Raw genomic sequence first — 24,185 nt, 5'->3', positions numbered from 1 at the left:
TTTACTTTATATTCCCAATATCAAAATGCTCTGTTCTCTGCTGCAGTAGACAGTCAACAAATTCTTTGCTTGGAAAAGACAGATTAAAATATGCTTCTGCCAATACAAAGTGAAAAGTATGGAACTTATTGAATGTTTTCTCTAAATACACCAAAGTTCTTTTCAACTTGGATTCTGCATTACATGTTATTTTCAATACTGCACTATTAAAACTTCAAATATCTGCATGTGCATTAAGAGCAATACAACTCAGATCTTCTGCACTCGTTAATTTCTTTGTATACAGTTTCTGACACTCCTCATAGTCCCTCAGAGACTTCATACCATGGAAATGATTTATAGTTGTCACCTGTTATGTGCTGCTTGTCCTGTCTTTCTTTTTCTTTCTTTCTTCCTTCCTTGCTTCCTTCCTTCATTCCTTCCTTCCTTCTGCAATTCATGCAGAGGTGGAAATCTAAACTACTCCAGCTGGCAATCGTGCAAGTTCCCATTGTGGTTAGCAGGTCATCAAGATTAAAGGTTTGACAATCTGATAAACCTTGTCAGTAGTTTATCGCAGGAAATCAGAGCTATTTAGACAGTTCATGTTGTCATATCACATTTGGCACACATAGAGGGATCCCTCCTCAGTTGCTCTTCCTGAGGTTTCTACCATTTTTTTCCCCGTTAAAGTTTTTCTTTTAGTTTTTCCTTATCCACTGTGAGAGTCCAAAGGACAGAGGGCTGTCGTATGATGTAAAGCCCTCTGAGGCAAATTGTGGTTTGTGATATTGGGCTTTATAAATAAAATTGATTGATTGATAACAATGATTTAAAATGGATATTTAATGATGGAAAGACTGCAGGGACTACTTGAGATAATAAAATCCCTGCAACACTCAGTGTGACCTCTTATATTTAAGTCTTTTATCAGCCTGATGAGAATGGCCTAAAAGTCTAAGATTCACACCGAAAGCAGACAGGGAAGAAAATTCTGAGAATAATTCTAACTTTAAAACCCTGCTTTGGGACTGTTGACACTTCTAGACAAAATAAAAATGCATGTATGCATATAGAGAAACTATAGCAACCACCTCACTGCTCTTTAGGGTTTAAACTCATACACAGACTCTATTGGACAAAGACATCCTTCCCTTTCAGGACCAATCTGCCATTTCAAAAACAACTCGCATTCTTCTTGAACATATTTACACAACGTATACAAGTGTGCTTTAGTGTTTCCCAAAAAGGAGAGTGCATGCATCTTTTAGCTGAAAGCAACATTGCTGGCTGTGAGCTGTATGGCTCCGAATGTGAGGTCGAGGGGCTATATTAGCCCACTTCTTTAAGATGTGTAGACGTCTGCGACATAGCTTCTGGGGAACATTAAAACCTTTTGATGTGGATCTGTAGCCTAATGCATGTCAGTGCAGACGAGCTGATTTGATCAGACAGGCTGAAGCTTGAGTCATATAGTACTCAGAGCACTGAGATAGCCAGCGTTTTGCACCGCTAAAGCTTGTCTGAATACATTATAACTAGCAATTGGTGAGAAGTTTAGGGTAGTCTAACAACAAAAGCACTTATAGTGAGTCTAAACAATTCTTTGGACTTTGTACTGCGATCATAACTTCAGTTTTTTTTAGATATATTATCATCATGAAGGTTTTTATTACTTTATGTACTGCTTTTGGACGTAGCCTCGGAGCTAAATAATGATTTTAACTATGTTCTGTACATTTGTATCAGACATGATGACAGCTTGGTATTAAAGGTCCGTCACTTGTAGTCTGCAGCTTAAAGATTATAAATCGTCCAGCCCATTTCGACTGATCTATCCTGTATTTATTATATTAAACAAACAGTATAAGAACTCAATCTTGATAATAGTCTACTGCTCATCATTTATCCCAGTAGATGAAGTATAGATGTTTGCTCTGTATGTATTTCCACCTCATCCTGTCCTCCTATATTGTGGCTTTGCCTTTGAAGTTGCTTAAAAAAAAAGCTTTCCGTATGGGTATGGAGAACATAATGTGTGTTCCAGTACGACACCTGTTTTTAATTTCCTAACATGAAAGGCATTCCCATCAAAAGAAACAGAAAAACAATCATTTTCATTCTGACTCAAGGAGCATGGTCCTCAACCCTGTATGTCACGCCCCCCCCCCCATTCTAGTCTGTTCTGTAATATGCGGCTCATGTGGGTCATTGTTTTATATGCGTTGACTGCTTCGTCTGGCCTTCACTTTGCTGTGGCCCATGAGAGAACAGTTCACCAACTTCACTGTTTACTCTCGCTGCTGTTGACTGTCACATACTGTGTCTCACATTGTTGGCCTCGTACCTTTCTACATTTCTCTTCTGTTGAGTTGCTTTCGTCTGGGCGTCTCGCTGCAGTTCCAGTTCAACTGTGTTTGTGCTGCCATAATATCTCATTCCCCTGGGACAGAGCGGTTTACGGTAAACACAGTACAAAAGGCACAGTACCTGGCCAATCTGACGTTCTGCTCTCATTAAAATAAGAACTTCAAATTGCTGCAGGCATTTGGTCTCCACAGTTACCGACCTGCATTCGGTTTTGTTGTAGTTACCTGATATTTTACGAGGCCTTCATTTGTGTTTACAGAAACAACAAGGCTATATTCTTCAGTCTTTATGGGGTTTCACAGGAGCTTTTGCCAGATGTGTTTTCACTTTCACATTTCTTGTCTTTTTCCTGAGTGCGGGCAGACTTCACATATAGGAAAGATCAAGATCATATTTTACGTATGCAGCATGCATTTAATATCTGTCTTTTTCCAAACAACCAGGTCCTTCAAACAGTAAGAAGCATAAGATATAAAAAAGTACACCTGCTATGATTTGACTTGAAAGTGGTAGAGGGTAAAGTAAGACGGGCTGACCATGGTTTTTATAGATCCTGGTTTGTATAAATACTTAACAAATTGCTTTCTTTCTAGCACTTATCTGATTTTATTTAGATTTCTACATAGGAGTTTTGTTTCTGTGAACTGTAGGAAATGTGCGTCACAGCCCTTACAGGTAACACTGTTAATTTTAAGTTTCTATACTATTTTTGTTTGGCCATTTAAGCTGAACTAAATTCTAGAAAATTATCTCTGGAAACTAAAAGCCTGTTAACATAAAACTGATGCATAGATGTGTAATGGTGATACATGCTGCAAGTATGCATGCACATACTGTAGTTATGCACTGAGCCAGCCAAAGCTCAGAGTTTACAGAGGTGGAATTTATACTGGGTGGTTGCTGTTTCAAATTCCCAGACCAGCTGGGAATCTGGGTAGGGAAAACTGTACAAGAAACACAAACGCTCCCTCAGCAATTACTGTCAGTGTGCCCTTGAGCAAGGTGCTGTCATATTTATCTGAAATAATAAAGCTTAATGTCATCACACTGCTGAGAATGTGCTAAAATGACTGCGGCATCACTAAATCTTTTGTACAATCTAAAAAAATAATCTTACTTTTGCAATATTTTCCATTATGTAACTTAATAATCAGATCTATTAGGAAAATGTGATCATTTTGACAAGCTTTGAATATCAAAGCATAGTATTACAAATGGTAATCAGGAAATGCACGTACATATTGATCTCTTCAGAATTCACTTAAACTTCAAGATGTGAAATATCAATATGTGATTAATACCATACGCATGTTTGAAAAGTCCGATTTTTTCAATGTGCCTCGGATGCTTTGACGTAAGTGGTTTTGTACTTCATGTACTACAACTCTCTCGAAGTGAACTCACTGGAGACCTTGTGCAATTCTGATTGAAGGCACGCAGCCTTGCAACAAAGAAATGAGTTAATGCAAGTTAATGATACAGGCTCAGCTATGTCTGTGTGTCTTTTGCCAGGCTGTGGAGAGCATCTGATTCGCACCATGCTGGCACGGGAATGCTCTGCTGCCATGCAGTCTGAAGATGCCCACCAAGCACTGCTGGAGGCTATGCAAAACAAGTTCATCAGTGAGTCACCCACATGTAGCCCGACTCCATCTCCTTTTCCATACACACAGATTTGTTAGCCAAGAACGTGTTTGCGAGAAACACAATTATGCACAGAGAGAATTAAGCTAACAAACAGATGTTGCATAACATGAGGAATGAGCTCACAACTGGAAACATTGGAAATAATAGAATCAGAGGAGACGGCTTTTGATTTATGTATCGTTTTCACTTTAAACACTTCAAATGTTCCACACATCATAGCTGACAGCCGCAGATAATTTTGGAAGACACAGTTGTTTTGTCGAAAGTTCATGTGAGGATGTAATTTTTGTTGCCATATTCTCAGAAGTGGTCAGTTTTAGAAAGCCTTGTTAACTGTGTTTGCTGCTTCCGTGAATGACCACTGGGATAGCTCAGAGAAGACAGAGCAGAGGAGGAGAGGACATGTGGAAACACGTGGCGGTTTCTGCCTTGCTTTGGCCTCCTTTAGAAGTCAGTCCCAGTTTGGCTTTGTCATGGACATCTGTAACACCGAGACGTTTGGACGGGCTGGATGAAGTCAATTTGAAGTTAATTCTTCTGCTGTTTCCTTTCAAGATGCACATTAAGTCAAACGAAGCTCCATAAATCCTGCCTTAGCAAGAGCAATGATGACAGTGTCTGTGATGTGGAGGCCTCTCACTCAACTTCACCATACATTTGTCAGGTTCTCTAAATAGAATATCTTTAATGACAACACCATCAGTATTTTTAGATCCCTTTGTGTCATACACCACCTCTCCCTCTCAAAAATACTAAAATCCTGGTAGTTTATTCTTCTTTTATTGTTATGGGTAAAATAATGGTGAGCATTAAGGCAATGATTGACCCTCTCTCATGTGTACAACATGCAGAGATGTCAGACTTATTATGGAGCGTGTAACAAAATTAATTTAAGACCCTTTTTTATAAAATTTATAACAAATACCAGGATTTTGTGTGAATGGCGTCCAAGCTGCGCTCAAAAGTGTTTTATAGAGTGAAGGGGAACATTACGACATGGAACCAAAATCGGTGTGAAATGCAACAAAGAAACAAAGGCATGCAGACACCAAAATATTTTCATCAAATGCACCAATTGCCCCCTTTTTTTTTTTTTTTTTCTTGTTGCTGTGTTAAGACGTTTTGAGACACACTGGAGCTGTTTTTAGTTTGTGCTTTTCCAAACTCCTTTTTTCTTTTATTGCCTCTCACTAATCAGCCAATCCAAGTTTTTTTTTTTTTTTTTTTTGTATACACAACACCTCATTCAAGTTGGCTTTTTTGAAGTTTATTCAGGGAGCGAGAGAGGTTCTCAGTCCAAATGATAGATTTTTTTTGTTTTTTGAAAGTAAGCTCAAGAGTCTTTGAGAGTTATGCAGCTGGGAGTTTTTTCTTTAAATGAAATATTTTGGTACAGGACTGAATGAAGTGTGGGGAAAATTACACTACCTGTCATTAACCTATTATGTGCTAAAAACCTGCCCATGCAAATTGAGTGAAATTTTTTATTTTTTATTTTTTTATTTAACAGTCTGCTAAATAAAATAAATACATCTGAATAATTGCTTTCAGTTGTTTAACTTGGCCAGGAGGGCAGAGAACTTGAATGGAAGGATTTTTTTCTCTCATAGATCACCTTAATTCAATTAAAAAAGGCTGTGTTTTGTCTGGTTCTCTCATGTGTTATCCTTGGTTCGAAGTGTTAGGGTGGAGACCTAAAAGTACACAAGAGACTTTGTTGATTGAGGAGAAACTTGTCAATTTTTTTTGTACCATGTTTACGCTTCGTTTAGTCATCTCATGTGTGGTGTTTTCTTTGTGTGTCCAGGCTCACCCTTTCTCGCCAGTGAAGACCGTGTTCTGGGTGGAGTAATTGTCTTGCGCTGCTGCAGATGTGTGGAAGCTCAACCATCTCAAAATATTCAGGGTATACTGGGTAAGACATTAATCGTTTCAAGAGTGATCGCACCCAAACATCTATGCCGCAGCAGAGATTTTTGGCTGTTAATATTTAAAAATCCATCATCAGATAGATGGGAGGAGGCTCTGTAGCTTTCCTTGCGGGTGGTCCGTGTTTTAACTTGCACAATCAGGCTCTGGTTTCACACCCTTCATCTCAGATTCAAACAGAGACCTCCCACTATGGAATCAGCTAATCTTCAGATAAGTGGAGGCCTTCTGAATACTGCCTAGTTTGGCTGATTGTATTGGCGGATCTGATTTCTCTACCTGGAGCTTCTGAGCTTTATTTTTGCAAACCTACCATCATTGAATTTAACCTAATCAGAGGTCCGTCCAAAGTTTAGGCCACATGACTAGGTTTAATGTTGCCCTTTGCCTTTTGTGATACTTTAAACATGATCTATGAATAATGAATAATGAAATGCTCCAAAGTACCACATACTCAGTGATGTACAGGCCCTGTTTGATGCTGTTTATGGAGCGCAGCCCTTGTGCACAGTGTGGACTACCTCAGATTACTGTGGTCTGCAAAGGGCTCTGTGTTGATTTACAAGAATTAACAGTATGTCAGCCACTTCCTTTGGGTGCTGTAATTTCTTCTCCAGCTCACAAGTTCTACCTTCCTCTGCAGTTATGTCACAACTGCAAGTCATATATTTTCACGGAAATGGGCATGCTCAGAGTTTACTGCAGCTTGCCATGCTGAGTCACCTGCTAGACTTTTTCCTCCTGCAGATGGAAAACTCTTGATTTTTGTTCATTTTGTGAAACTGAACTAGTTTTATAACAAGCTGTTCTCTCCCCACACCTTTGCTCTGTCCCTGCGTTCTTTTTATTTATATTATTTTTATATTATGTAAATGTATATTTGTGGTAATTTATTTTTCCTGTTCATTTTGTAATAAACTTTTTTTATCTGTGTATTTTCACAGTGGAGTTCCTATGGAGTCACACCACAGAGAGCATGTGTGTCGGCTACATGTCTGCCCAGGATAGCAAAGCAAAGGTAAGCTTCCCAGTTAGCTCGACAAGCAGAATGTATTGTAATGAGTTTCAAATACACTTGAGTTAGGATTATAACTACCCTTACCTCATTAGCAACACTTTGAGACAGTGTAGGCATTAGTTTAAGCTCATATTATAGATTTAATAAAACGTACTGTATGATACTTATGCATCACTAACCAATGCCACAGGCTTGACATTAGATCTGACCATTTTTTAAATTTATGGGCACTATTTTGTCTCCCTTTTTGCATAGATTTGACTTTTATCACAACTGTTTTACATCATATTTTCCAGGATAAATAATGTTAATCAGAACAAAATCATTAAAAAAGACTCAAATAGTCACTGCTAATATGTTGTGCCTAATGTGAATTTGGCTTTCAACATGGTTGTGTGAGTCCTTTCTCTCCACCTGCAGATATGAGCCAGTCATCCTGTTTTTCAAGTTTTGTTTGCTGTGTTTTTCCTTCTAGTTTGTAAAGTCAGAATCCCTGAGAAACTGTAGGCCCTGTCCCTCCTAGCTCCACTGTTGACTTGAGGGAGAGTATGTACAGTAGAGACAGGTCCATGCTATCTCCACCAGATTCCATTCCTTATTCCCCTGGCAAATAATCCCTCCCTGTCTACCCTCCTACAAATACTGAAGGTTTTGGTGTCACTGGAGGCCACAACCATGCCAAACCTCAGGTCCCTGTGGTTGGAGGCAGGAATTTTGCTCCTGCACCACCTGTGCTTGCTGTCTTGTTTGGTATGTAGTCTGTTGGTGACCTTGGCTTTTGGATTGTGGGACTAAAAGTCTTTGTGGAGGCATTTTAAGTAGACATATTTACAATGAATGTTTGAGATTAGCTCTGTGATCTTCATCCAGGACTTTAACTTTCTAAAAAAGAAATCATTAGCGAAATTCCTGAGCACATAAATTGTGTGACGTGAATCAGTCAGTGTGGCTTCTTAAACAACAGGGCTTAATGCTCTGGTCTCATGGTTCTAAATGGAGTCTCAGCTCGGACTGATTTGTTTGGCTAATGTATCTCTGTCACTCTGTATAAAGAGAGGGCACTGTTGTTGAAGCCTCGGTCAGATTTCAAAGTGTTTGTCCTCGGTGCCGCCTCCCCGCCCCCCTTACTCGTCCTTTCCTCCGTCTCTTGGTCTATCTCTCTTGTCACTCCCCCTCTCTGACCCTACCTGGTCCTGAAGCACCATAAAGTTTACTGAAAGTCATGCACCACTGGGGATATCAGTATCAATCTGCATATTTGTCAGATGCGCTCTGTGTATTGGGCTTTGTGGTGGAATGCGAGCATGCAAGCTCCCCTTTCACGCCTGTGCCAACGTAAAGAGGTGAGCAGAACACAGTGAACCATGTGCTGTTCAGGGCCACTTTTAATCAGGAGAGATTGCCTTGGTTTGTGAGTTTTTGTTTTGTTTACATTGGGAAAAGTACAGTAGTAGGGGGGCGGCAGTAGCTCAGTCCATAGGGACTTGGGTTGGGAACCGGAGGGTTGCCTGTTCAAGTCCCCGTCCGGACCAAAAATGTGGAGCGTGGACTGGTAGCTGGAGAGGTGCCAGTTCACCTCCTGGGCACTGCCGAGGTGCCCCTGAGCAAGGCACCGAACCCCCCAACTGCTCGGAGCGCCTGTCATGGGCAGCCCACTCTGACATCTCTCCATTTAGTGCATGTATAGGTCCAGTTTGTGCATGTGTGTGTTCGGACCTGTGTGTAATTGACAACAGAGTGTAAAATTGAATTTCCCCTCGGGGATTAATAAAGTATATTAAAAAAAAAAAAAAAAAAAAAAAAATAGTAGAGAGGTGTCTATTTGTTTTTAATAAAGGTAATTTGCAGTTGCAGGTGCGAGGGATCAAATTTACCATCCTGTGATTGGTGAAACGGAAATAATGTTGTGATAGAGAATAGGGGGGAATGTGGTTGCTGGTTTTCGCCACAGTGGCTCAAGCTGCTCTGTCCACAGACTTTGAAACAGTACTACATAGGAGCAGAGCAGCAATCTTTAGCACTTGCAGGCTATCACTTAAAATTTACACTGTCTGCACCATAAGAGCATTAAAGTAAGCACCTTCAAATCTGCTGTGGTGAACCAGTCGCCCAGCATCACTTCATTAATATATGCATGCAGAATGTTCTTTATAAAATCGTGCTCAGTCGGGGCAGGTCTAGGAATATCATCTGTCAGTAGCGGTTTCTGGATCTCCGGGGAAATGGTATCCACTTCCTCTCAATGGGGCATTGGTGACACAGTGATATTGGAGAGTGCAGCCGAGAACACAGCTGCTCCACCAAACCTCACACTGCTCCACGAAGCTCCCTTGTGCCTCTGTGGCTCTCATCGTCTGCATACCAGAGAAGCTGGCTGTTCTGTCCTTCACGCCTCCACACTGGGTGCAAAACAAGATTTTACTCGTTGCTCCGCAGCTGGGCCCAGAGTCGGCCCCTGCTTGCTGCCAACATATCGTCCGCTGAGGGGATTCCATAGGAGAGCATCTGTTTTCTCTCTGATCTGGTTAAAAAAGCCAGAGATGGGAACCTTAATGCAGCCAGGCTCCAGTCGTGATGTCTGTTGTCTGTAAAGTGGTCTGTAAGCCGTGGAGGCCCAGGAGGTGGCACCTGCATGTCCATGGCCTTGATGGCTGGTATTGAAATAGTGGCAAAGCCTAATGGACAGAGTTGAAAAGACTGACAGAAGTAGTGCATCATGCAGATTCAATAGAGATAAGCCCTTCTCAAAAGCATCAAGTCATCTTTTACTGGGAGCAGTGCAGATGAGGGTTGATGCTGGATACCAAGAGGCAGCAGGACAGGCAGTGCATAAATTCTTGCAAAGACTTCCTTGACTGTGTTGTCATAAGTATTTGCAGAAGAAAATTTGCTACAGATTAGTGTACCCATTGCACTTTTAATAGGTTGCCTATATAACTCATTTTGATTTAAGCACATACAAATTTTCATTGCACTCACTTGCAGAGATTTCATATAGAGCCAGAGCCATCTACGGCCTCAGCTGCTGTGCTACAGACATTCTTCCCATTCCTATTAGCATCCCACTGGGCGTTTCTAACCAGCCAGAGTCCATCTTCCACTGCTTTTCTGTGATAAGAACATGAAAGGGCTGATGCACAGTAGCAGGAGTATTTAGGACAGAGGTCAGACTGGATTTATCTTGTAAGTCTACTTCTCTTTCACAGCGTTTTAATTTTTCAGATTTGTATGTATATATTTTTTTTGACAAACGAAGCATGCTAGAGCTCACTCTGTAGAGTCTAAAACGAGTTGGACGTCAGAGCGGTTTTTCAGACACTGTGCTGGCAGTTCCTCTAAGGTTTTTCTCATGTTTCAATCACATGTTGTTTTGAGGAAAGTTGAGTCTCTATCCTAATCCTTTTGACATTACACTGTCAAAAAGCTATAAAGCAGAATTGCTGCGGAGGGAGAGCATCTGGTTTTATTCAAACGCTCACCTGTGTTTGCACTGGATAGGACATCAGAACATCGAGCCATGTTTTACAGAGCTACACAAAGCTGCAGAGGCAGGCCAGTGGCAGCGCTTCTGAAACAGTTAGACTATTGTTTTATTGTTTGTCATGATTGGGCAGATGAAAGAGAAGTGTAGGATCCACAGCACCACCACCATGGCTCAGTTCCCTCCTCCTGGACATCATTACCACTATAAAGCTTTTGCTGCTCAAATTGTGTAAGGCCAGAGAAAATCAACTGGCATGCGATTCAGGCCTCCTGGTTATTGTCTGCTTTGTATATTACACGACAAATGTCTTTTATTATGGTACATTTTGTTTTTACTATCCATCTCGCGTGGAAAATAAATAGCATATGATTGTTTTATTTTTTAAATTTTTTTCTATTTCAAAAGAAAAGAATGTGAAAACCACAACAGAAAAACAGCGGCATAGTCATACAGCTAAATTTATCCTTTGGCCTACGCTGTGGTGTTAATGTGCGGCTTCTCTAGCTCCTAAACACATTCATATCACCAAAGAATGTTGTTTTTCTCCGACAGATACAATGGAGCTGTGTTTTTCACGTTATATTTTGACTCAGCTGTAGTCCTGTCATGTGGTTCACTTCAGTCACTGGGTATCAAGCTGACAACAGGCTCACTGTACATTTGCGTGTCTTTATTTTTTCCCCTCATCTATCTAGCCCCAGCTATCGTATAATTCAGAATTTCTTTGCCCCTCTTTCAACCCCTCTGATTTTGTAATTAGTTTATGCTGCTTCTGTAAACATGGATTCCACCACAAGAATTCGGGAAACAAGTAAATTGGAGTTATGATACGGTACGTTATGAAGGGGATGTTGAGATGGACATCACATCCACCAACAGACGATCTTAAAATCACTGTAAATCTGTGTTCTATTAGTGAGATCATGTTTGTCATTGAAGTGGGAAGAACAACTGTGATGGCCAAAAAGTTGCCTCTCTCTGTAAGTAACTGCCCACTTTTTAGGAGCAGCACAACAACAAAGTGTCAGTCTAAGTCGGTGGTTCTCAACCAGGGCTCCGCAGACCTCCAGGGGTCCTTGAGGGTGCTCCAGGCGGTCGCCAGGAAAATAGGCAGTAGCTTGTTTTCCTTAATTAATTCATTATAGAAGTGAGCCCAGTATGAGTGAGGGGCCGTAGACATGCTGTGTCTTTAACCGCCTGGAAAATGCAACGTCGGCCACTGGGCGCTTCTGTGCCTTTTTTGAGCCAGCTTTCAAGAGCGTGGTGGCAGGTTGCGTCTGAGGTTGCTAAGCAACCTTAACAGTCACCATATCATAGCCTATTTACCTCAAACCCTGAGTGCAGAGCTGATCTTCTTCCAGGCACTGATTATGTGTGGGCATATCGTACGTGGGACAGATGAAAAGCTCTGACAGCTCTGCACCAAAATGATCAACTTTTCCGTATTTACCACAGACTGATATTTACGGAAGAAGGGAAAAATATCTGTCCGCTGTGATTGGTTGTTCCTCGTCACATGACGTGGTGCACGCTGCTGTGTTCCAAAAGTTGAACTCGGTTTATCTCGGTGCGCAGCCATTGCACCCTGAAAAATAGGCGCTCAGGAACACGTGCATGCCTCGAAAGGCATCGCTCTGGTGTTGATTGCGTCTGCCACATGGCTACATTGAAAACAGTAAATTTGTTGAGGGCGCAAAAAACGCGGCATGTGTATGGTCCCTAAGAATCATAAGAGTGACTATTCTGATCATAAGTTTCACTTATCTCCTCAACTATGGTTGACAAAGAATGCTGGTCTTAATCATATCTTATAATTAAAATCTTTTCAGAATGAAATTGTTACTGTACTGTGTTGTTTTGCTAATGTCATTGCGTTCTATCATTAAAACATCAAACAGCTTTTCTTTATGTGAATTTGCTGCTGACTAATAATACAACAATGTAATCAGACTGATCATAAAGGTTGGCACAACATAGACACACAAACTGTGTGAGTGCAAATTAGTGATTCAGTGTTTACACATAAGGCTGCAGCATTATTTGTGTGATGCTGATCAGACTTGATGTCACAGAAGTGTTAGGACATCTGTTGTGTGACCCCTGAGCCTGAAGCACAACTCATCCTCACTACTGTGTCTCTCTAACCTGGACTTCTGAACTAGCGCCGCAGCTTGTGAAAGGCACGCGATGCCCATAGCACTGTGGTGGTGAAATGACTCACTTGTTTGGTTTAGTAAGCCTTTTACTCTTCCTGCTTACTCACTCAAGTTGTCCATTTTGTCAGATGGAAATATAAATTAAGGTCTTAACATGTGCCGCAAGGTTGCGTGTCGGGGTGAGGGTTAGGGCACATTGGTGTCATTGTCAGACACAGTTTTTCCTGCAAAATATATGAAGTCATACAGCCAGGCAGTAATTGTGCCCAGTAGTGTGTTTTCAGCTGTGTATTCAATGTGGTTGGAATTTAAAATTGCAAAGCTCCTTCCCTCTGACATGCAAACATCAAAAGCAAAACATTTAACATGTCACCATTAGTTGATTATGTCTCAGCTATGGACCTTCAGTCACAACAGTTTAAACGAGGCCTTTCTTTAACCTCATCTTGAGAAGATGAAGGGGAGAGGATGAACCCAGAAAGGGGCACTGGAGGCATAATAGCCCCTGAGAGTGTTGCCATGTGTGCCTGGCCTTCTCTGGCTGTTGTCCCATTGAAGTGACAGTTGCCCTCGGGGTGCCAGGGGCCATAGTCCAAGCCTGCACAAAAAGAGGGCCAGTAGAGAAGAAGGCTCCCGCGACTGGAGGAGTGATGTCAGGCCAGTTCAGTGGCCTGGTCAATAAGTGGATGGACTTTTCCCCCAGGGCTGGAGCCAGTGTTAGCCTCTGTGGAGAGAAAGAGGAAGGAAGATGACAGCCATTATTGGCACAGGGAGAGTCAGTCACCTTTGATCCCCTCAGTTGAAGTATCACTCCCATCTTCACAGCTGTGTTTGCTCCTTGCCTCCTCCTCTTACTCCTCTCACTCCTCTCTGTGTCTGGTCAAACACAAAACACTTACAGCCTGTTTCCTGTATTCACTCTGTCTCTGTAAATACTCACTTGGCATCATTGGACCTCAGGGTTACATGCTCATGAAGCGATAGTAGTAGTCCTATGTGTGTTCTTGAACACAGAAATTGCTGCATTGTATTTATCACCCGTGTTAGACATAAAATATGAATGTCCGTTGCACTCAAGCCCTTGCCAAATAAGTTCACACAATGCTGATTGAGCTGTCGCTGCCAGGGAAAGCTTTCTGTGTTTTTCAGTGTACTGGAATTTTGGTCTCGGGTGATTATGCCAACTTTACTTTACCATATAGGTGCAACGAAAATTATTTGTAAATTTTGCATTAGATTTGTTTGTTTTTTATCGTCTTATTCTGTTTGACACTGCTTTTTGTTTTGTTTTCTCAATGCTTCATCTGTATGTGGGGACGGGGGAGATGCAGCGAGTGGTGCAAGAATACGTTATAAGCACACGTTGATAGTGTTTATGTAATTACTCTCATTGCCAGAGGGGGGAGACAAAAGTTATGTACCTTAGCTTTAAATTATATTTAAACTGTTTTAACACCTAACACACGCTTACCAGGCAGTTACAAACTCATTGCGGTTGAGGTATTCTGGTGCCCCCCCCTAACCTCCAGGGGCTGTGCATTGTCATACGAAATGGTTCCTGGTACTGTCTCTTGATTAGTCCAAAGGCCCGTTTCCACTGAAGAAGTTCCTGGTACTATTTGGGGGGCAGGAACTACTACAGGAACGTCCTCTCGCTCGGCCCTCTCAAACGCTGTGTCTCCACTGAGAGAGCGGAGTACGAGGAAGGTTCCTGTAAAGTTACGGGCTCTGGGTGTGACGTAATCGTTTCGCGACCATTTTGACCGGGGCGACGTAGAGACGCCGTTAGCTGTTAGCCAATAGCGGTGTCTGTAATAACTCACTAAATGGCCCGTGAAAAAAAAAGTTTTTCCAGCGGATGTCTTAGTTACAACATGATTGAGCTAACTGGAGTAGTTTCATGCTGTATCTGACAGCGGGAGGCTTTTAACAGATGACGTCCTGATGTTAGCTTTGCTGCTGTTGTGAGCTGTCCCTGTCAGCTGATGCTTTCGTGATTTCCCAAAACTGAATAAATACCACGCATATCAACACAAAACTGCTTTGCTAGCTCAATCATGTTGTAACTAAGATATCCGCTGGAAAAAAAAAAAATTTCACGGGCCATTTAGTGAGTTTTTTTACATGGCGGCGGAAGCTATATGAACGAGCTAGACCTCGTCTGCTGAGTTTTAAAAATGCCAGCTATTTTGTTGCTTTCTGTTGACGTCACGTCCCTCCTTGAGTATATCCAATCAGCACCAAGTAAACCCCAAGCCCCAGCCAGGAGTCTTTCGGGGCCGTTCTGAGTACCTACTCCGAGGCAGGGACTTGTTTATCCCCCGCAAAAGTTCCGGAACTCTGTCCTTCGGGGGTGGTTCCTGCAGTGGAGACACGCACCAACGGCCCCAGCCCTGTAAAATTTCCCCGAAGTTCCTGCGGTGGAAACGGGCCTCAAGTCTTGGTATTCGAGTCTCTGGGTTGGGTTCTGAAGAGGGGACTCCATACTTCTTCTGGGGTACCTTAACTGTTGTCAGAACCTCAACAGTAGCTGGTTCCTGAACACCTTGGACGAAAACATGAATGGTTGACTTTGTAGTTGTACTGTCAAATCTCCTTGGGGGTAACTAAGCAGGGCTGCAAAGTTTAAAGAGTAGACTGACCTCTGCAGAGACTTGACACCACAGACCTCCTTGTATGTGTAGCTCACTTGCAAAGACAGGTGCATCATGGGTCCAGGAAAGGAATCCTTAGGCCATGGTTATGTCTTTAACCCTTAGCTCTGGTCTGTCAGTCATTCACCACTGAAGCCCAACATCATGGTTTAAAAGCACCCCCATGGGTTTGCAGCAGTGCTAATGGCATTCATAGTGTGCTAAAAAAGTAACAATTTATCTACCAGATAGGCTGCAAGCTGCCAGATACGCAAAGTGGAATCTTTTTAGCGACCATGTTTGTTGCTGCCATTTTTAAGCTCACATCCGCTGGACCCCCAACAAAGATACTATCATCCATCCCAATGTTTCACTGACATCGTCATGTGCCAATGTGGTAGACATCGCCCAGCCCTACTTTGCAGTGTGATTGTTGTCCAGTCTAACTGTTAATGCGGCAATCTAGAAGTCACATTTTCTATGTGCACGGTCATAGTACAAGTCTGTGCTGCGTACATTAGCACTGCAACAAAAATTAACACAGCCTGCTTCATTTTAATGAGACCACTATGTTGGCATGTACCAAAAAATGCAAGGTCTTGTAAAAAGCTAACCTGGCTCAACTTCTGCTGCAATAAAGAACAACGTAACTTTTGTCATTATGAAAACTTTCACAGTTCTAAAATTCTTCTGGTGAATCTGAACCTGACATCTGATGTATGTATTTCTCAAACTGGACTGGAGCATTTGCTTTTTACTATATAGCCCTGCCTCTGTATGTATATCTTTCCTTGGATGATGTTCTCATTGTGTCAGTGTTTGTGTGCTCTTTTGTCGCCTACAGACACACATATCCAGATTACCACCTGGGACCGTTCCTGGGCAGTGCTTGGCCATCGAAGGAGGTGTGTGTAGACTGATGAGTGTGGTGGAGTGAGCTGCATTCGCCCTCCCTCTGGGCTTTTTCAGCAATACTTCAATACAAACCCTTCCACTCAACCACACACGCGTGCACACCGCCCTCAGCTCCCCACCACCTCTGTGACACCAGAAGTAATAAGCTTTAGCTGTTTTAACAGGTGCCCAGAAAGGAAGGAGGGGTGTTAGCTTGTACTTAGTGCACTTACAGGACTTCCCTTTGCTGCCTCCAGCATGTACTCTATGCCCCCCCTGCTTCCAAGATCTCCAGTGTCACCTGGATTAGACTTGATGCACCATTGCCTTGATGCACCATTTTTTTGTTATTACTCCTTTCCTTTCCTATTCTTTTTTTTTCCTTTTGTATATAAGCTATGATTTAGGAAAACAGGGTGGATGTTCATGTTGTTTTGTATCGCTGAACAGATGTGACTATTTTCAAACACTTAGGAATTTCAAATGCAAGACCTTATTTTGTTCCTCAGCTACTTTTCAAGTTTAAAAAGATGTCAGATTGCACCTTGTGGAATGCCTGCTACTCCAGATAATTGTTATGAGTGAAGCATTTATAGCTGTGAGAGTGATAAAAGCAATTTACAATGTTAACACGTACGACTTCCATGTACTTGTACACACATATTGTTATTAATCCTCCAGCATACTGTATAATGTAGCATAATGTGCATCTTAGCTCATGATGAATTTTATAACCATTTCAGCCATAGAATGCTTTGCTTTGATTGTTTTTAAATGTGAATACATAGCTATTGCATGTGCGGAATCTACAGTAAGCCACTTTGTGTTCTCCGACAGGCATAGAACTGATCAAGAAGCAGGAAGCTATGCACTTCCAGATTGATGCTGATACATACATAGTGCTCAGGTAGCAGCATTTGACCCCATCGCCAAACGTGACTGTTAGTCATCATTTAAAAATGACAATTTATATTTCTATAGTTACATCGACAGAGACATGTATTTTCTTGCTAAAAAACAAAAATGATCACTAAAAACTAATTTATGTATCAAGCCCGTGAATTGGTGCTGTTGAGAATTGTACTTGAAAGAAGTAAGGGTCTAAATTAGTGTTGGGATAATCAGTTCCTCTGGTTTTGCTGTTTCACTCAGTTACTACTAAGAATTCCAGTCTCAACAAAACCATAATAGAGCTTGTTTATTCTTTACTTGAAAATGCAACTAATATAAAATGGTATAAGCTATGGAAATGGTAATATGTGCACAGCTCTCTACAGTGCTCAAAAAGTAAATAAAATCTATGTTGCTACATTTCTGTGTCTGTCTTTAGTCTTTTGAACACCATGACAGAAGACATAGGCTGCGTTTATATTACAGGGCTTAATGCTCAAATTCCGATTATTCCCAATATCCGATCTTTCTACCTTCACTGCTCACATTCATTTTTGGAATGACTCATATCTGGTAGGATTCCAGGGAAGAACAGTTCCTCCAAACTTTACGATGTCCAGCGTTTCATTCTAGCATCTCTGTCAGTGCCTCACGACAACGCTGCGATGGCATGTGGGCCACCTGTCCCCATCAGAAAGCACTTGGCAGCTGGGCTCAATTGGCTAGCGACTGGCGCAGCCTAACATAGCAGCAGCTCGGCTATGGACTTCTCTGACACTGTATGGTGAGTGATCTGCATCTGCACAGTTAAATATGATGTGGAAAAACATGGATGTATGGGAAAACACATATGAATCCCATTATGACTTTTTCACATTTGCATGGCCATTGTTCGATTATGGATCGGATTTAGTACCACATATGAAAGTGGCCTAGATCTAATAGGAAAAAATCTGATTTCTGTGTCTACACTACTCTGAAAATATCAGATATGCATCACATGGGAGCCAAAAAAAAATCAGATTTGGGCCTCATATACTTTTAATATGAATGGCTGTATTCCTCCCACTGTGCCTTCTCCAGAAAAGGAAAACCGTTTGTGTAAGCCCAAACAGACAGCATAAATATCATGATCTGAGCTGTGGATAGCCAAAAATGTATAGTCTGGGAATAAATTACATGCTGGACAGTAACTAGAGTGGAAAAAAAGGATTCTGTAGGAAGACTTGTGAGCATGCTGAAACATTTAAACGCGAGAGAGGAAATATTGAAATCTGTGTTTTTTGAGGAACCTCGATGAGTATTAAAAATGTATGCTGTCCATCGCTCCCACCCACACACACAAACACACAAGCTGTTCTTTTCCTGAGCCACTGTTTCTTTTTAAATTTCAGCTTTTCTTCAGATTTAAATAGTGTCGATTACATAACCAACATTTTCCACTCTCCAGTGTTTCTCAAAATGCCTTTTTTCTTCTGAGTTGTGTTGATTTGATTCCTCATAAAGGCTCTTATTGGAGAGGGCAGTTATTTATATCAATTGAATCAGTCTCTAGGGCAAGAGTTTGTCCAGCTGCTGGCTCTGGATCGTGGCCACTGCAGTGTCTGAGAGGAATGTGCAATAGAGATGTTCAAGGAGATAAATATATGCACCGTTTGAAGGGAGAGATGCCTCCCTGTCAGTGCACCATGCCTGGCTGTGGGCTAGGACCACATATTGATTGTATCCAGCCAGTTTGCCTCTCAGGTGTAACATGTCACAGTCTGCTGACAACAGTAACGTGCAAAATGCATCTGACAGGTCAGGAGGAGCAGCAGAAGGTTGGTTGGGGAGGTGCTGCGTGTGTTTGTTTTTGTTCCGCAGCCTCCTGACCCCAGGTTGATCTTGAGGGTCCATCTTAAAGGCGATCTATGTTACTTTGCCCCTCACCCGCACTCACACTCACACCATTCTCCATTAGCTTGATCATGTGTTATTATGAAGCACTCTCTTTTCATCAGGGCTAATCTGTGTTGCTGGGAGACCCTCGGCCCTATTCAGTGCAGAACCTTCCCCTTCAAACCTCATCCCTCTCTGTCCTGGATCCCCTTAGCTTTGAAAAAGGATCCTGGGTCTTTAAAAAGTGGACGGGGTCCTGAGCCATTCAAGGTGTATCCAATGCCTCGCGCTCAGCAAGGCTCTTAAATGCAAAACAGACGGTGGAGCAAATAAAGATCAAAGGCAGCAGCCTTGCCCGCCTTGGCCTGCTGTCCTCACATGCCAGGCGGTGCTGTCACAGTGAATCACAGCCATGCAGCTTCCATGCTCACGCTTATCCCCCCTCCCTCACCACCTAAGGGCCACCAACCCCCTGGACATGCTACAGCCATACTGTGCCAGTGTCTAACATCCACACTCACAGGGTTAAAACCAGACAGTGCCTGTGCTGCCTCTGTCAAACCCAGCCAGAACTGAATCAGATGAGCCAGACATCTCTAACCTTTATGCACATCGGGACAAGGGTGTAGGTTTATGAAACATATAAAACACAGGGCTGGGGGTCCGTCTCCAGAAAAATTAGAGCATCAAACACATAATTTCCTGCATTCTGGTGAACTTTTATGCACCAATTTGTGTCTTTTCTGCACCAATTTATGATATAAAAGTCGTCTGCTACTTCCATGTTTTTATTGGAGGTTAAAATGCACATGTTAACTACTGAGGGGGATGTGTCCACCCCCTTACCCCAGAAATCTACACCTATGCATCAGGATCATCCATTAGCACTTAAGTGAAACTGATTTCCACTCACTTCTACGAGCACATGAGCTTATAAAACATGTGGTGGTACATTACTCATACGTTTAGCTCAATGAAAGGCATGACTGAATATAATAACTCTTTTATAAGGAGGCAAAGCAGCTTTTTTCTCCTCTGTTTGTCCCAATTTGTCCGTCAGCTTTGCGTGCAAATTTAATAGTGGGTGCATGTTATTTTAGCTTCTGTTTTGACTGGTGTAGAAGACATGAGCCAGGGGCAGGTGCCAATCACGCCACTGCGCCCATTTAACATGATAATGTTCTTTGCATGGTGATTCTGTAAGTCCAAGTATGCTCTCTTGCCATAGATGGTGCAGCATCTCAGTGGGGTTAAGTAAGGCACCCTAGCCTCTTAGATGCTCCACAGCTACTTGACCTGTTTGTTCAGCTGCACACCCAGGCACATGTCTGCCCCCCCCCACCACACCACCACCACCCACTCCTCCATTGACTCGCTGAGCCAAAGATGTGAGCCTATGGCAGGCACAGTGCCAGCAGCCCTGCCCCTGTTATGCCAGTAGGACATTGGGGGAGAAGGCTGAGAAGGCGGGATAGAGCGGCTAGATAAGCAATCTACCGTACCAGGTCAGCTACTCCAGATTAGAAGACCAAAGAAAAACCTTTTAATTAGGTTTGCCGTGCAGTTAGGGCCCTGCGGTATTGCGGCCCAGACACTTCCTGCATTGTGCTACACCACCCAAAAAAGTAGCAGCGCGAGGGAGTGAGTGAAAGAAAGTGAGGGAGAGAAGCTAAAAATGGCTCTGCCACATGTGCACCACACCACAAAACAAAAGAGATGCCTGATTGCCACCATGCACCGCGGTTATTTACCTTCTAGAAGCACTACAGTGAGCTCTGGCACGGACAGCAAACCACCTGGGCTTGTTTTAATGTGAAATACTTGTACAGAAAAGAGTTGGAGAACAGCTGAGCTTACTCTTCATTTATTACAACACCAATGCATCCAAGTTTCCACTGCTTTCTTCTTCTTCTTAACTCCTCTTGTTTTCTTACTCCCACAGTTAACTCTTGTGTGGAGATCGACTGAGAAATCCCAGAGCCAGCCCTGTCAAACTCGGTCTAAAACGGCGTACGTACGTTGGACATAATTTCCTTCTCATAACAAAAATAGAGGCAAAATACCAACAATCATATCTTGGTGATGCTTAATGAGCCCTTTCAGATCCTTGACAATATACCACTAATATGGTGCTTTGCATCCTTTGAAACATACCAGAGTAGAGTCCTGGAAATAGTAACACAAAAAGCGAGGCCTCGCTGACGCCCCACAGCCAACGCAACAAGTCTTCTCTGCGCTCGCTGGTCTGCAGCATGTCTGCCTTCTCATGCATTTTCACACCAATTATTCTCAGCCTCTAAATCTGTATTGTATCTGTATTCCTACTGACACCCTGGCACGGGAATCAAAGTGCATATTGTGCAAGTGTTTGTAGGGGAGGGGAGAAGAAACGAGAGATGAAAAGTGAGGAGGGCATACGAGTAATTGCCTGGACTCGAGACACGTGGAGCCTGTCTGGAGAAGAGATACTGGGGGGTGGAGGGGGAGGTATGTCATCAATTTGAGCATGGCCTTAATGTTTCAAAATAAAGACAAACACCTCACTTTGATCTCCATGGCCTGTTCAGCAGTTGGTCTGCTAAGATAACGATCCATGCCGGTTACTGTAATCTTAGCCTCCATCCATGCTTTTACTGAAGAGAGAGACAGAAGACTTAAAAGAGAGATTTACACACACTGAGTCTGAGGGAGAATTATATCTGCATTTTAAAAGAATGTATCCGCATGATTTACAGTGAGTGTTTGGTGGGTTGTTGGTAAAAGGCTGCATTTGGGCATAAATGGGTCGAAGGACGCGTGTGGAGGAATTTCTGATGAATAGTGAAGCAGCTAGGCGGTTGCAAGTAGCGCCTCAGGGGTGTGGAACGTGCTGGGGCCTGCTGCATTATAAAGACAAGCCCTGCGCCCGGCCAGCTGTGCCGTACACAAGACTGCAGGAATGAGGGCACCATGAATGGCTTTCTCTGTGTGACAATGACTGCAGCACTCAGCAGAGAGGGAATGGTCAGAGGTCCTCGCTACGGACAGGCAGCATTGAGTGTGTATGAGTGTGTGTGTGTGTGTGTGTGTGTGTGTGTGTGTGTGTGTGTGTGTGTGTGTGAATGCATGTGTACACTGAGAAATTACCCAGGAATGTGAGGATACATGCCAAAGACAAAGAATTTGAGTCGCATTCAAGGGAACCTTACCCTCCTCGCCCTCTGAAGAAATATCGCAATCCCATCAAAAGGCCTGGCCTGAGAGCCACACTGGATGGAACTAATGGAAGTCTTGTGCACTGGCTTAAGCTCGTTGGAAGAGTTTAATTGATGAGATTGTTCTCTGAGATGAATTTCCTTCGACAGCAGGAGAGAAATCTAACAGCAGCTGATGAAACTTTGCTTAAAATCATTATTTACAACCTTTAAAGGTCAAGTGTGTAGGATTTAGGGGGATATAGTGACAGAAATGGAATATAATACATATGTTTTCTTTAGTGTATAGTCACCTGAAAAAAAGAATCATGTTTTACCTTCGAATGAGCTGTTTATATCTACATAGGGAGCAGGTCCTCATCTGTGGAGAGTGCCATGTTGCACTGTTATGTTTGTACAGTAGTCCTCTACATAGCTCTACATAGGGCCATTCTCATTTTCACTTTAGCAACCGTAGTTAGCAGCCCATCTGCAATGAGCAGGGTAGGAATAACAAATTTTTTCAACGGTGCTTTATTCAGTATTTTAACAAGTTTAAATCAACAGGTCTACTTGCTTTGGAGAGAACCTCTCAAATGTCTGAATCTCAAGTTATCAGAGAAATATTGTGAGATCACATTAGCAGTTGCTGGGCTATAGCAGCCCATCTCCGACAAGCCGAAGTGCGTCAAAAACACATTGATTTAACATGAAACTGCTTTAACCGGGAGAAGTTTCAGCTGTTTGAAATCTGAGGTCCTTACCACTAGATGCCACTAAATCCCCCTAAATCTTACACACTGCTCTTTTATGAGATGTTTGCCATGAAGCTCATTCACGCAGAGAGTTTTTTTTTCTAACAAACACATTCATTGGCTTTTTAAAAAATTTATTTATAGATTTATATCTCAAAAATCTTTCCGTACAGTTGAATTCACACATTCTTTACGCTCTATTACGGTTTAATCCTAACTTGAGACACGCACATGGACGCCAATGTTTGAGCGAGAGCGGAATCTCAAGTTAGCATTCAGCCATATGTGAATCAGAAACCACAGTCATAGACACCCAACTCAGACACAGCTACAACTTAATAAATACTTTACAAAAATAATGCAGGCTGCCTCGGAGACACAAGGGACATGGTTGTAAATTAATTGTAAAATTTAAAAAAAAAAATGTGCATGCTAAATAAACTCACAAACTTACATGAGAACCTGGATATTGTGAATGACAAAATGGGAGAAAATTCGATAACCCTGTTCTCCAACCTGCCCACCCCCACCCACGCCCCACCCCCCCAACACATTCCTGAAGGATCTCATTATTCTATTACCACAGACCTCTCAGATTCAGCAAACATAAACAATCTATGGAGACAAACATGGACACAATCTAAACAGACATTCCTAGAATAATAATTTTCCCTTTTTAACAATACGAACTCAGTTCTCCCTTTAGCGACCTGATCTGAAAGAGTTATTACTGGTGGCAAAATTTTGATTCATTTTTTTCAGAGGCATATTTTATAAAAATGTTTTTAAAAAAACAAAAACAAAAGCAGAGCAATGTTTTGTGCCTGGTTTTGGTGAAGTCACGAAAAGTTTCTTGTGAGCAAGTGAGTGTTCTGACTCTGTTGGATTTTTATTCCTCTTGGTTCAAAAGAGCAGTTCTGTAAGTCTTGTTCCTCAGAGCCTAAAAGTTCTTGTGTTGTTTGATCTAAAAGAGAATTTTGAAAAAATGGTTTCAGCACCATTTTTGAGGTTTAGCTGAATATTTAAGCAGTGTAGGTTTGTTCCTTTTGCTCTGCAGCCGGCTAGAATTCCCTTGCTTCTTCAAACTGTTTGTAGTAGTCCTCGTCCTGAGGGTTGTCGGGACACTTCTGCCCATTGTTTGGCGGCCTGGCCTGGTTGTAGCGGCTCCAGTCTCCTTTGCAGATTATCCAGGGCAGGATGTCCACTTTATAGTGCAGGTCAGCTGAGAACTCTGTGCTGATGAGGTTGGGCGTGCCGGCCCCTTTGCCACGAGTGATGAGCTTCATGTTGTCATCGTAGCAGCAGTGCTGCGCCGCCAGCGTGGTGGACTCCAGCGTCAGCATAGAGCGGATGCAGTAACGGGCCGTGGGCTTGTAGA

At 42.4% G+C, this 24,185-nt stretch overlaps 1 protein-coding gene across 1 annotated transcript in view; it reads left to right on the top strand.

Moving 5' to 3' along the window:
- tasp1 (taspase, threonine aspartase, 1) overlaps positions 1-17,413 on the top strand; it is a 30,855-nt gene extending 13,442 nt beyond the window's left edge. Inside the window, exons 11-14 of the mRNA XM_050071782.1 lie at positions 3,862-3,972; positions 5,804-5,911; positions 6,870-6,943; positions 16,061-17,413. Coding sequence (XP_049927739.1) covers positions 3,862-3,972; positions 5,804-5,911; positions 6,870-6,943; positions 16,061-16,153 — 386 coding nt within the window. The 3' untranslated portion in view covers positions 16,154-17,413. The remainder of the gene's footprint in view (positions 1-3,861; positions 3,973-5,803; positions 5,912-6,869; positions 6,944-16,060) is intronic.
- The last annotated feature ends 6,772 nt before the right edge of the window (positions 17,414-24,185 follow it).

The sequence above is a fragment of the Epinephelus moara genome, chromosome 19 (assembly GCF_006386435.1).
Source record: "Epinephelus moara isolate mb chromosome 19, YSFRI_EMoa_1.0, whole genome shotgun sequence".
In the NCBI taxonomy this organism is placed as follows: domain Eukaryota; kingdom Metazoa; phylum Chordata; class Actinopteri; order Perciformes; family Serranidae; genus Epinephelus; species Epinephelus moara.
The sequence above is the reverse complement of the archived record's forward strand: the minus strand, read 5'-3'. Positions and strand labels throughout refer to the sequence as shown.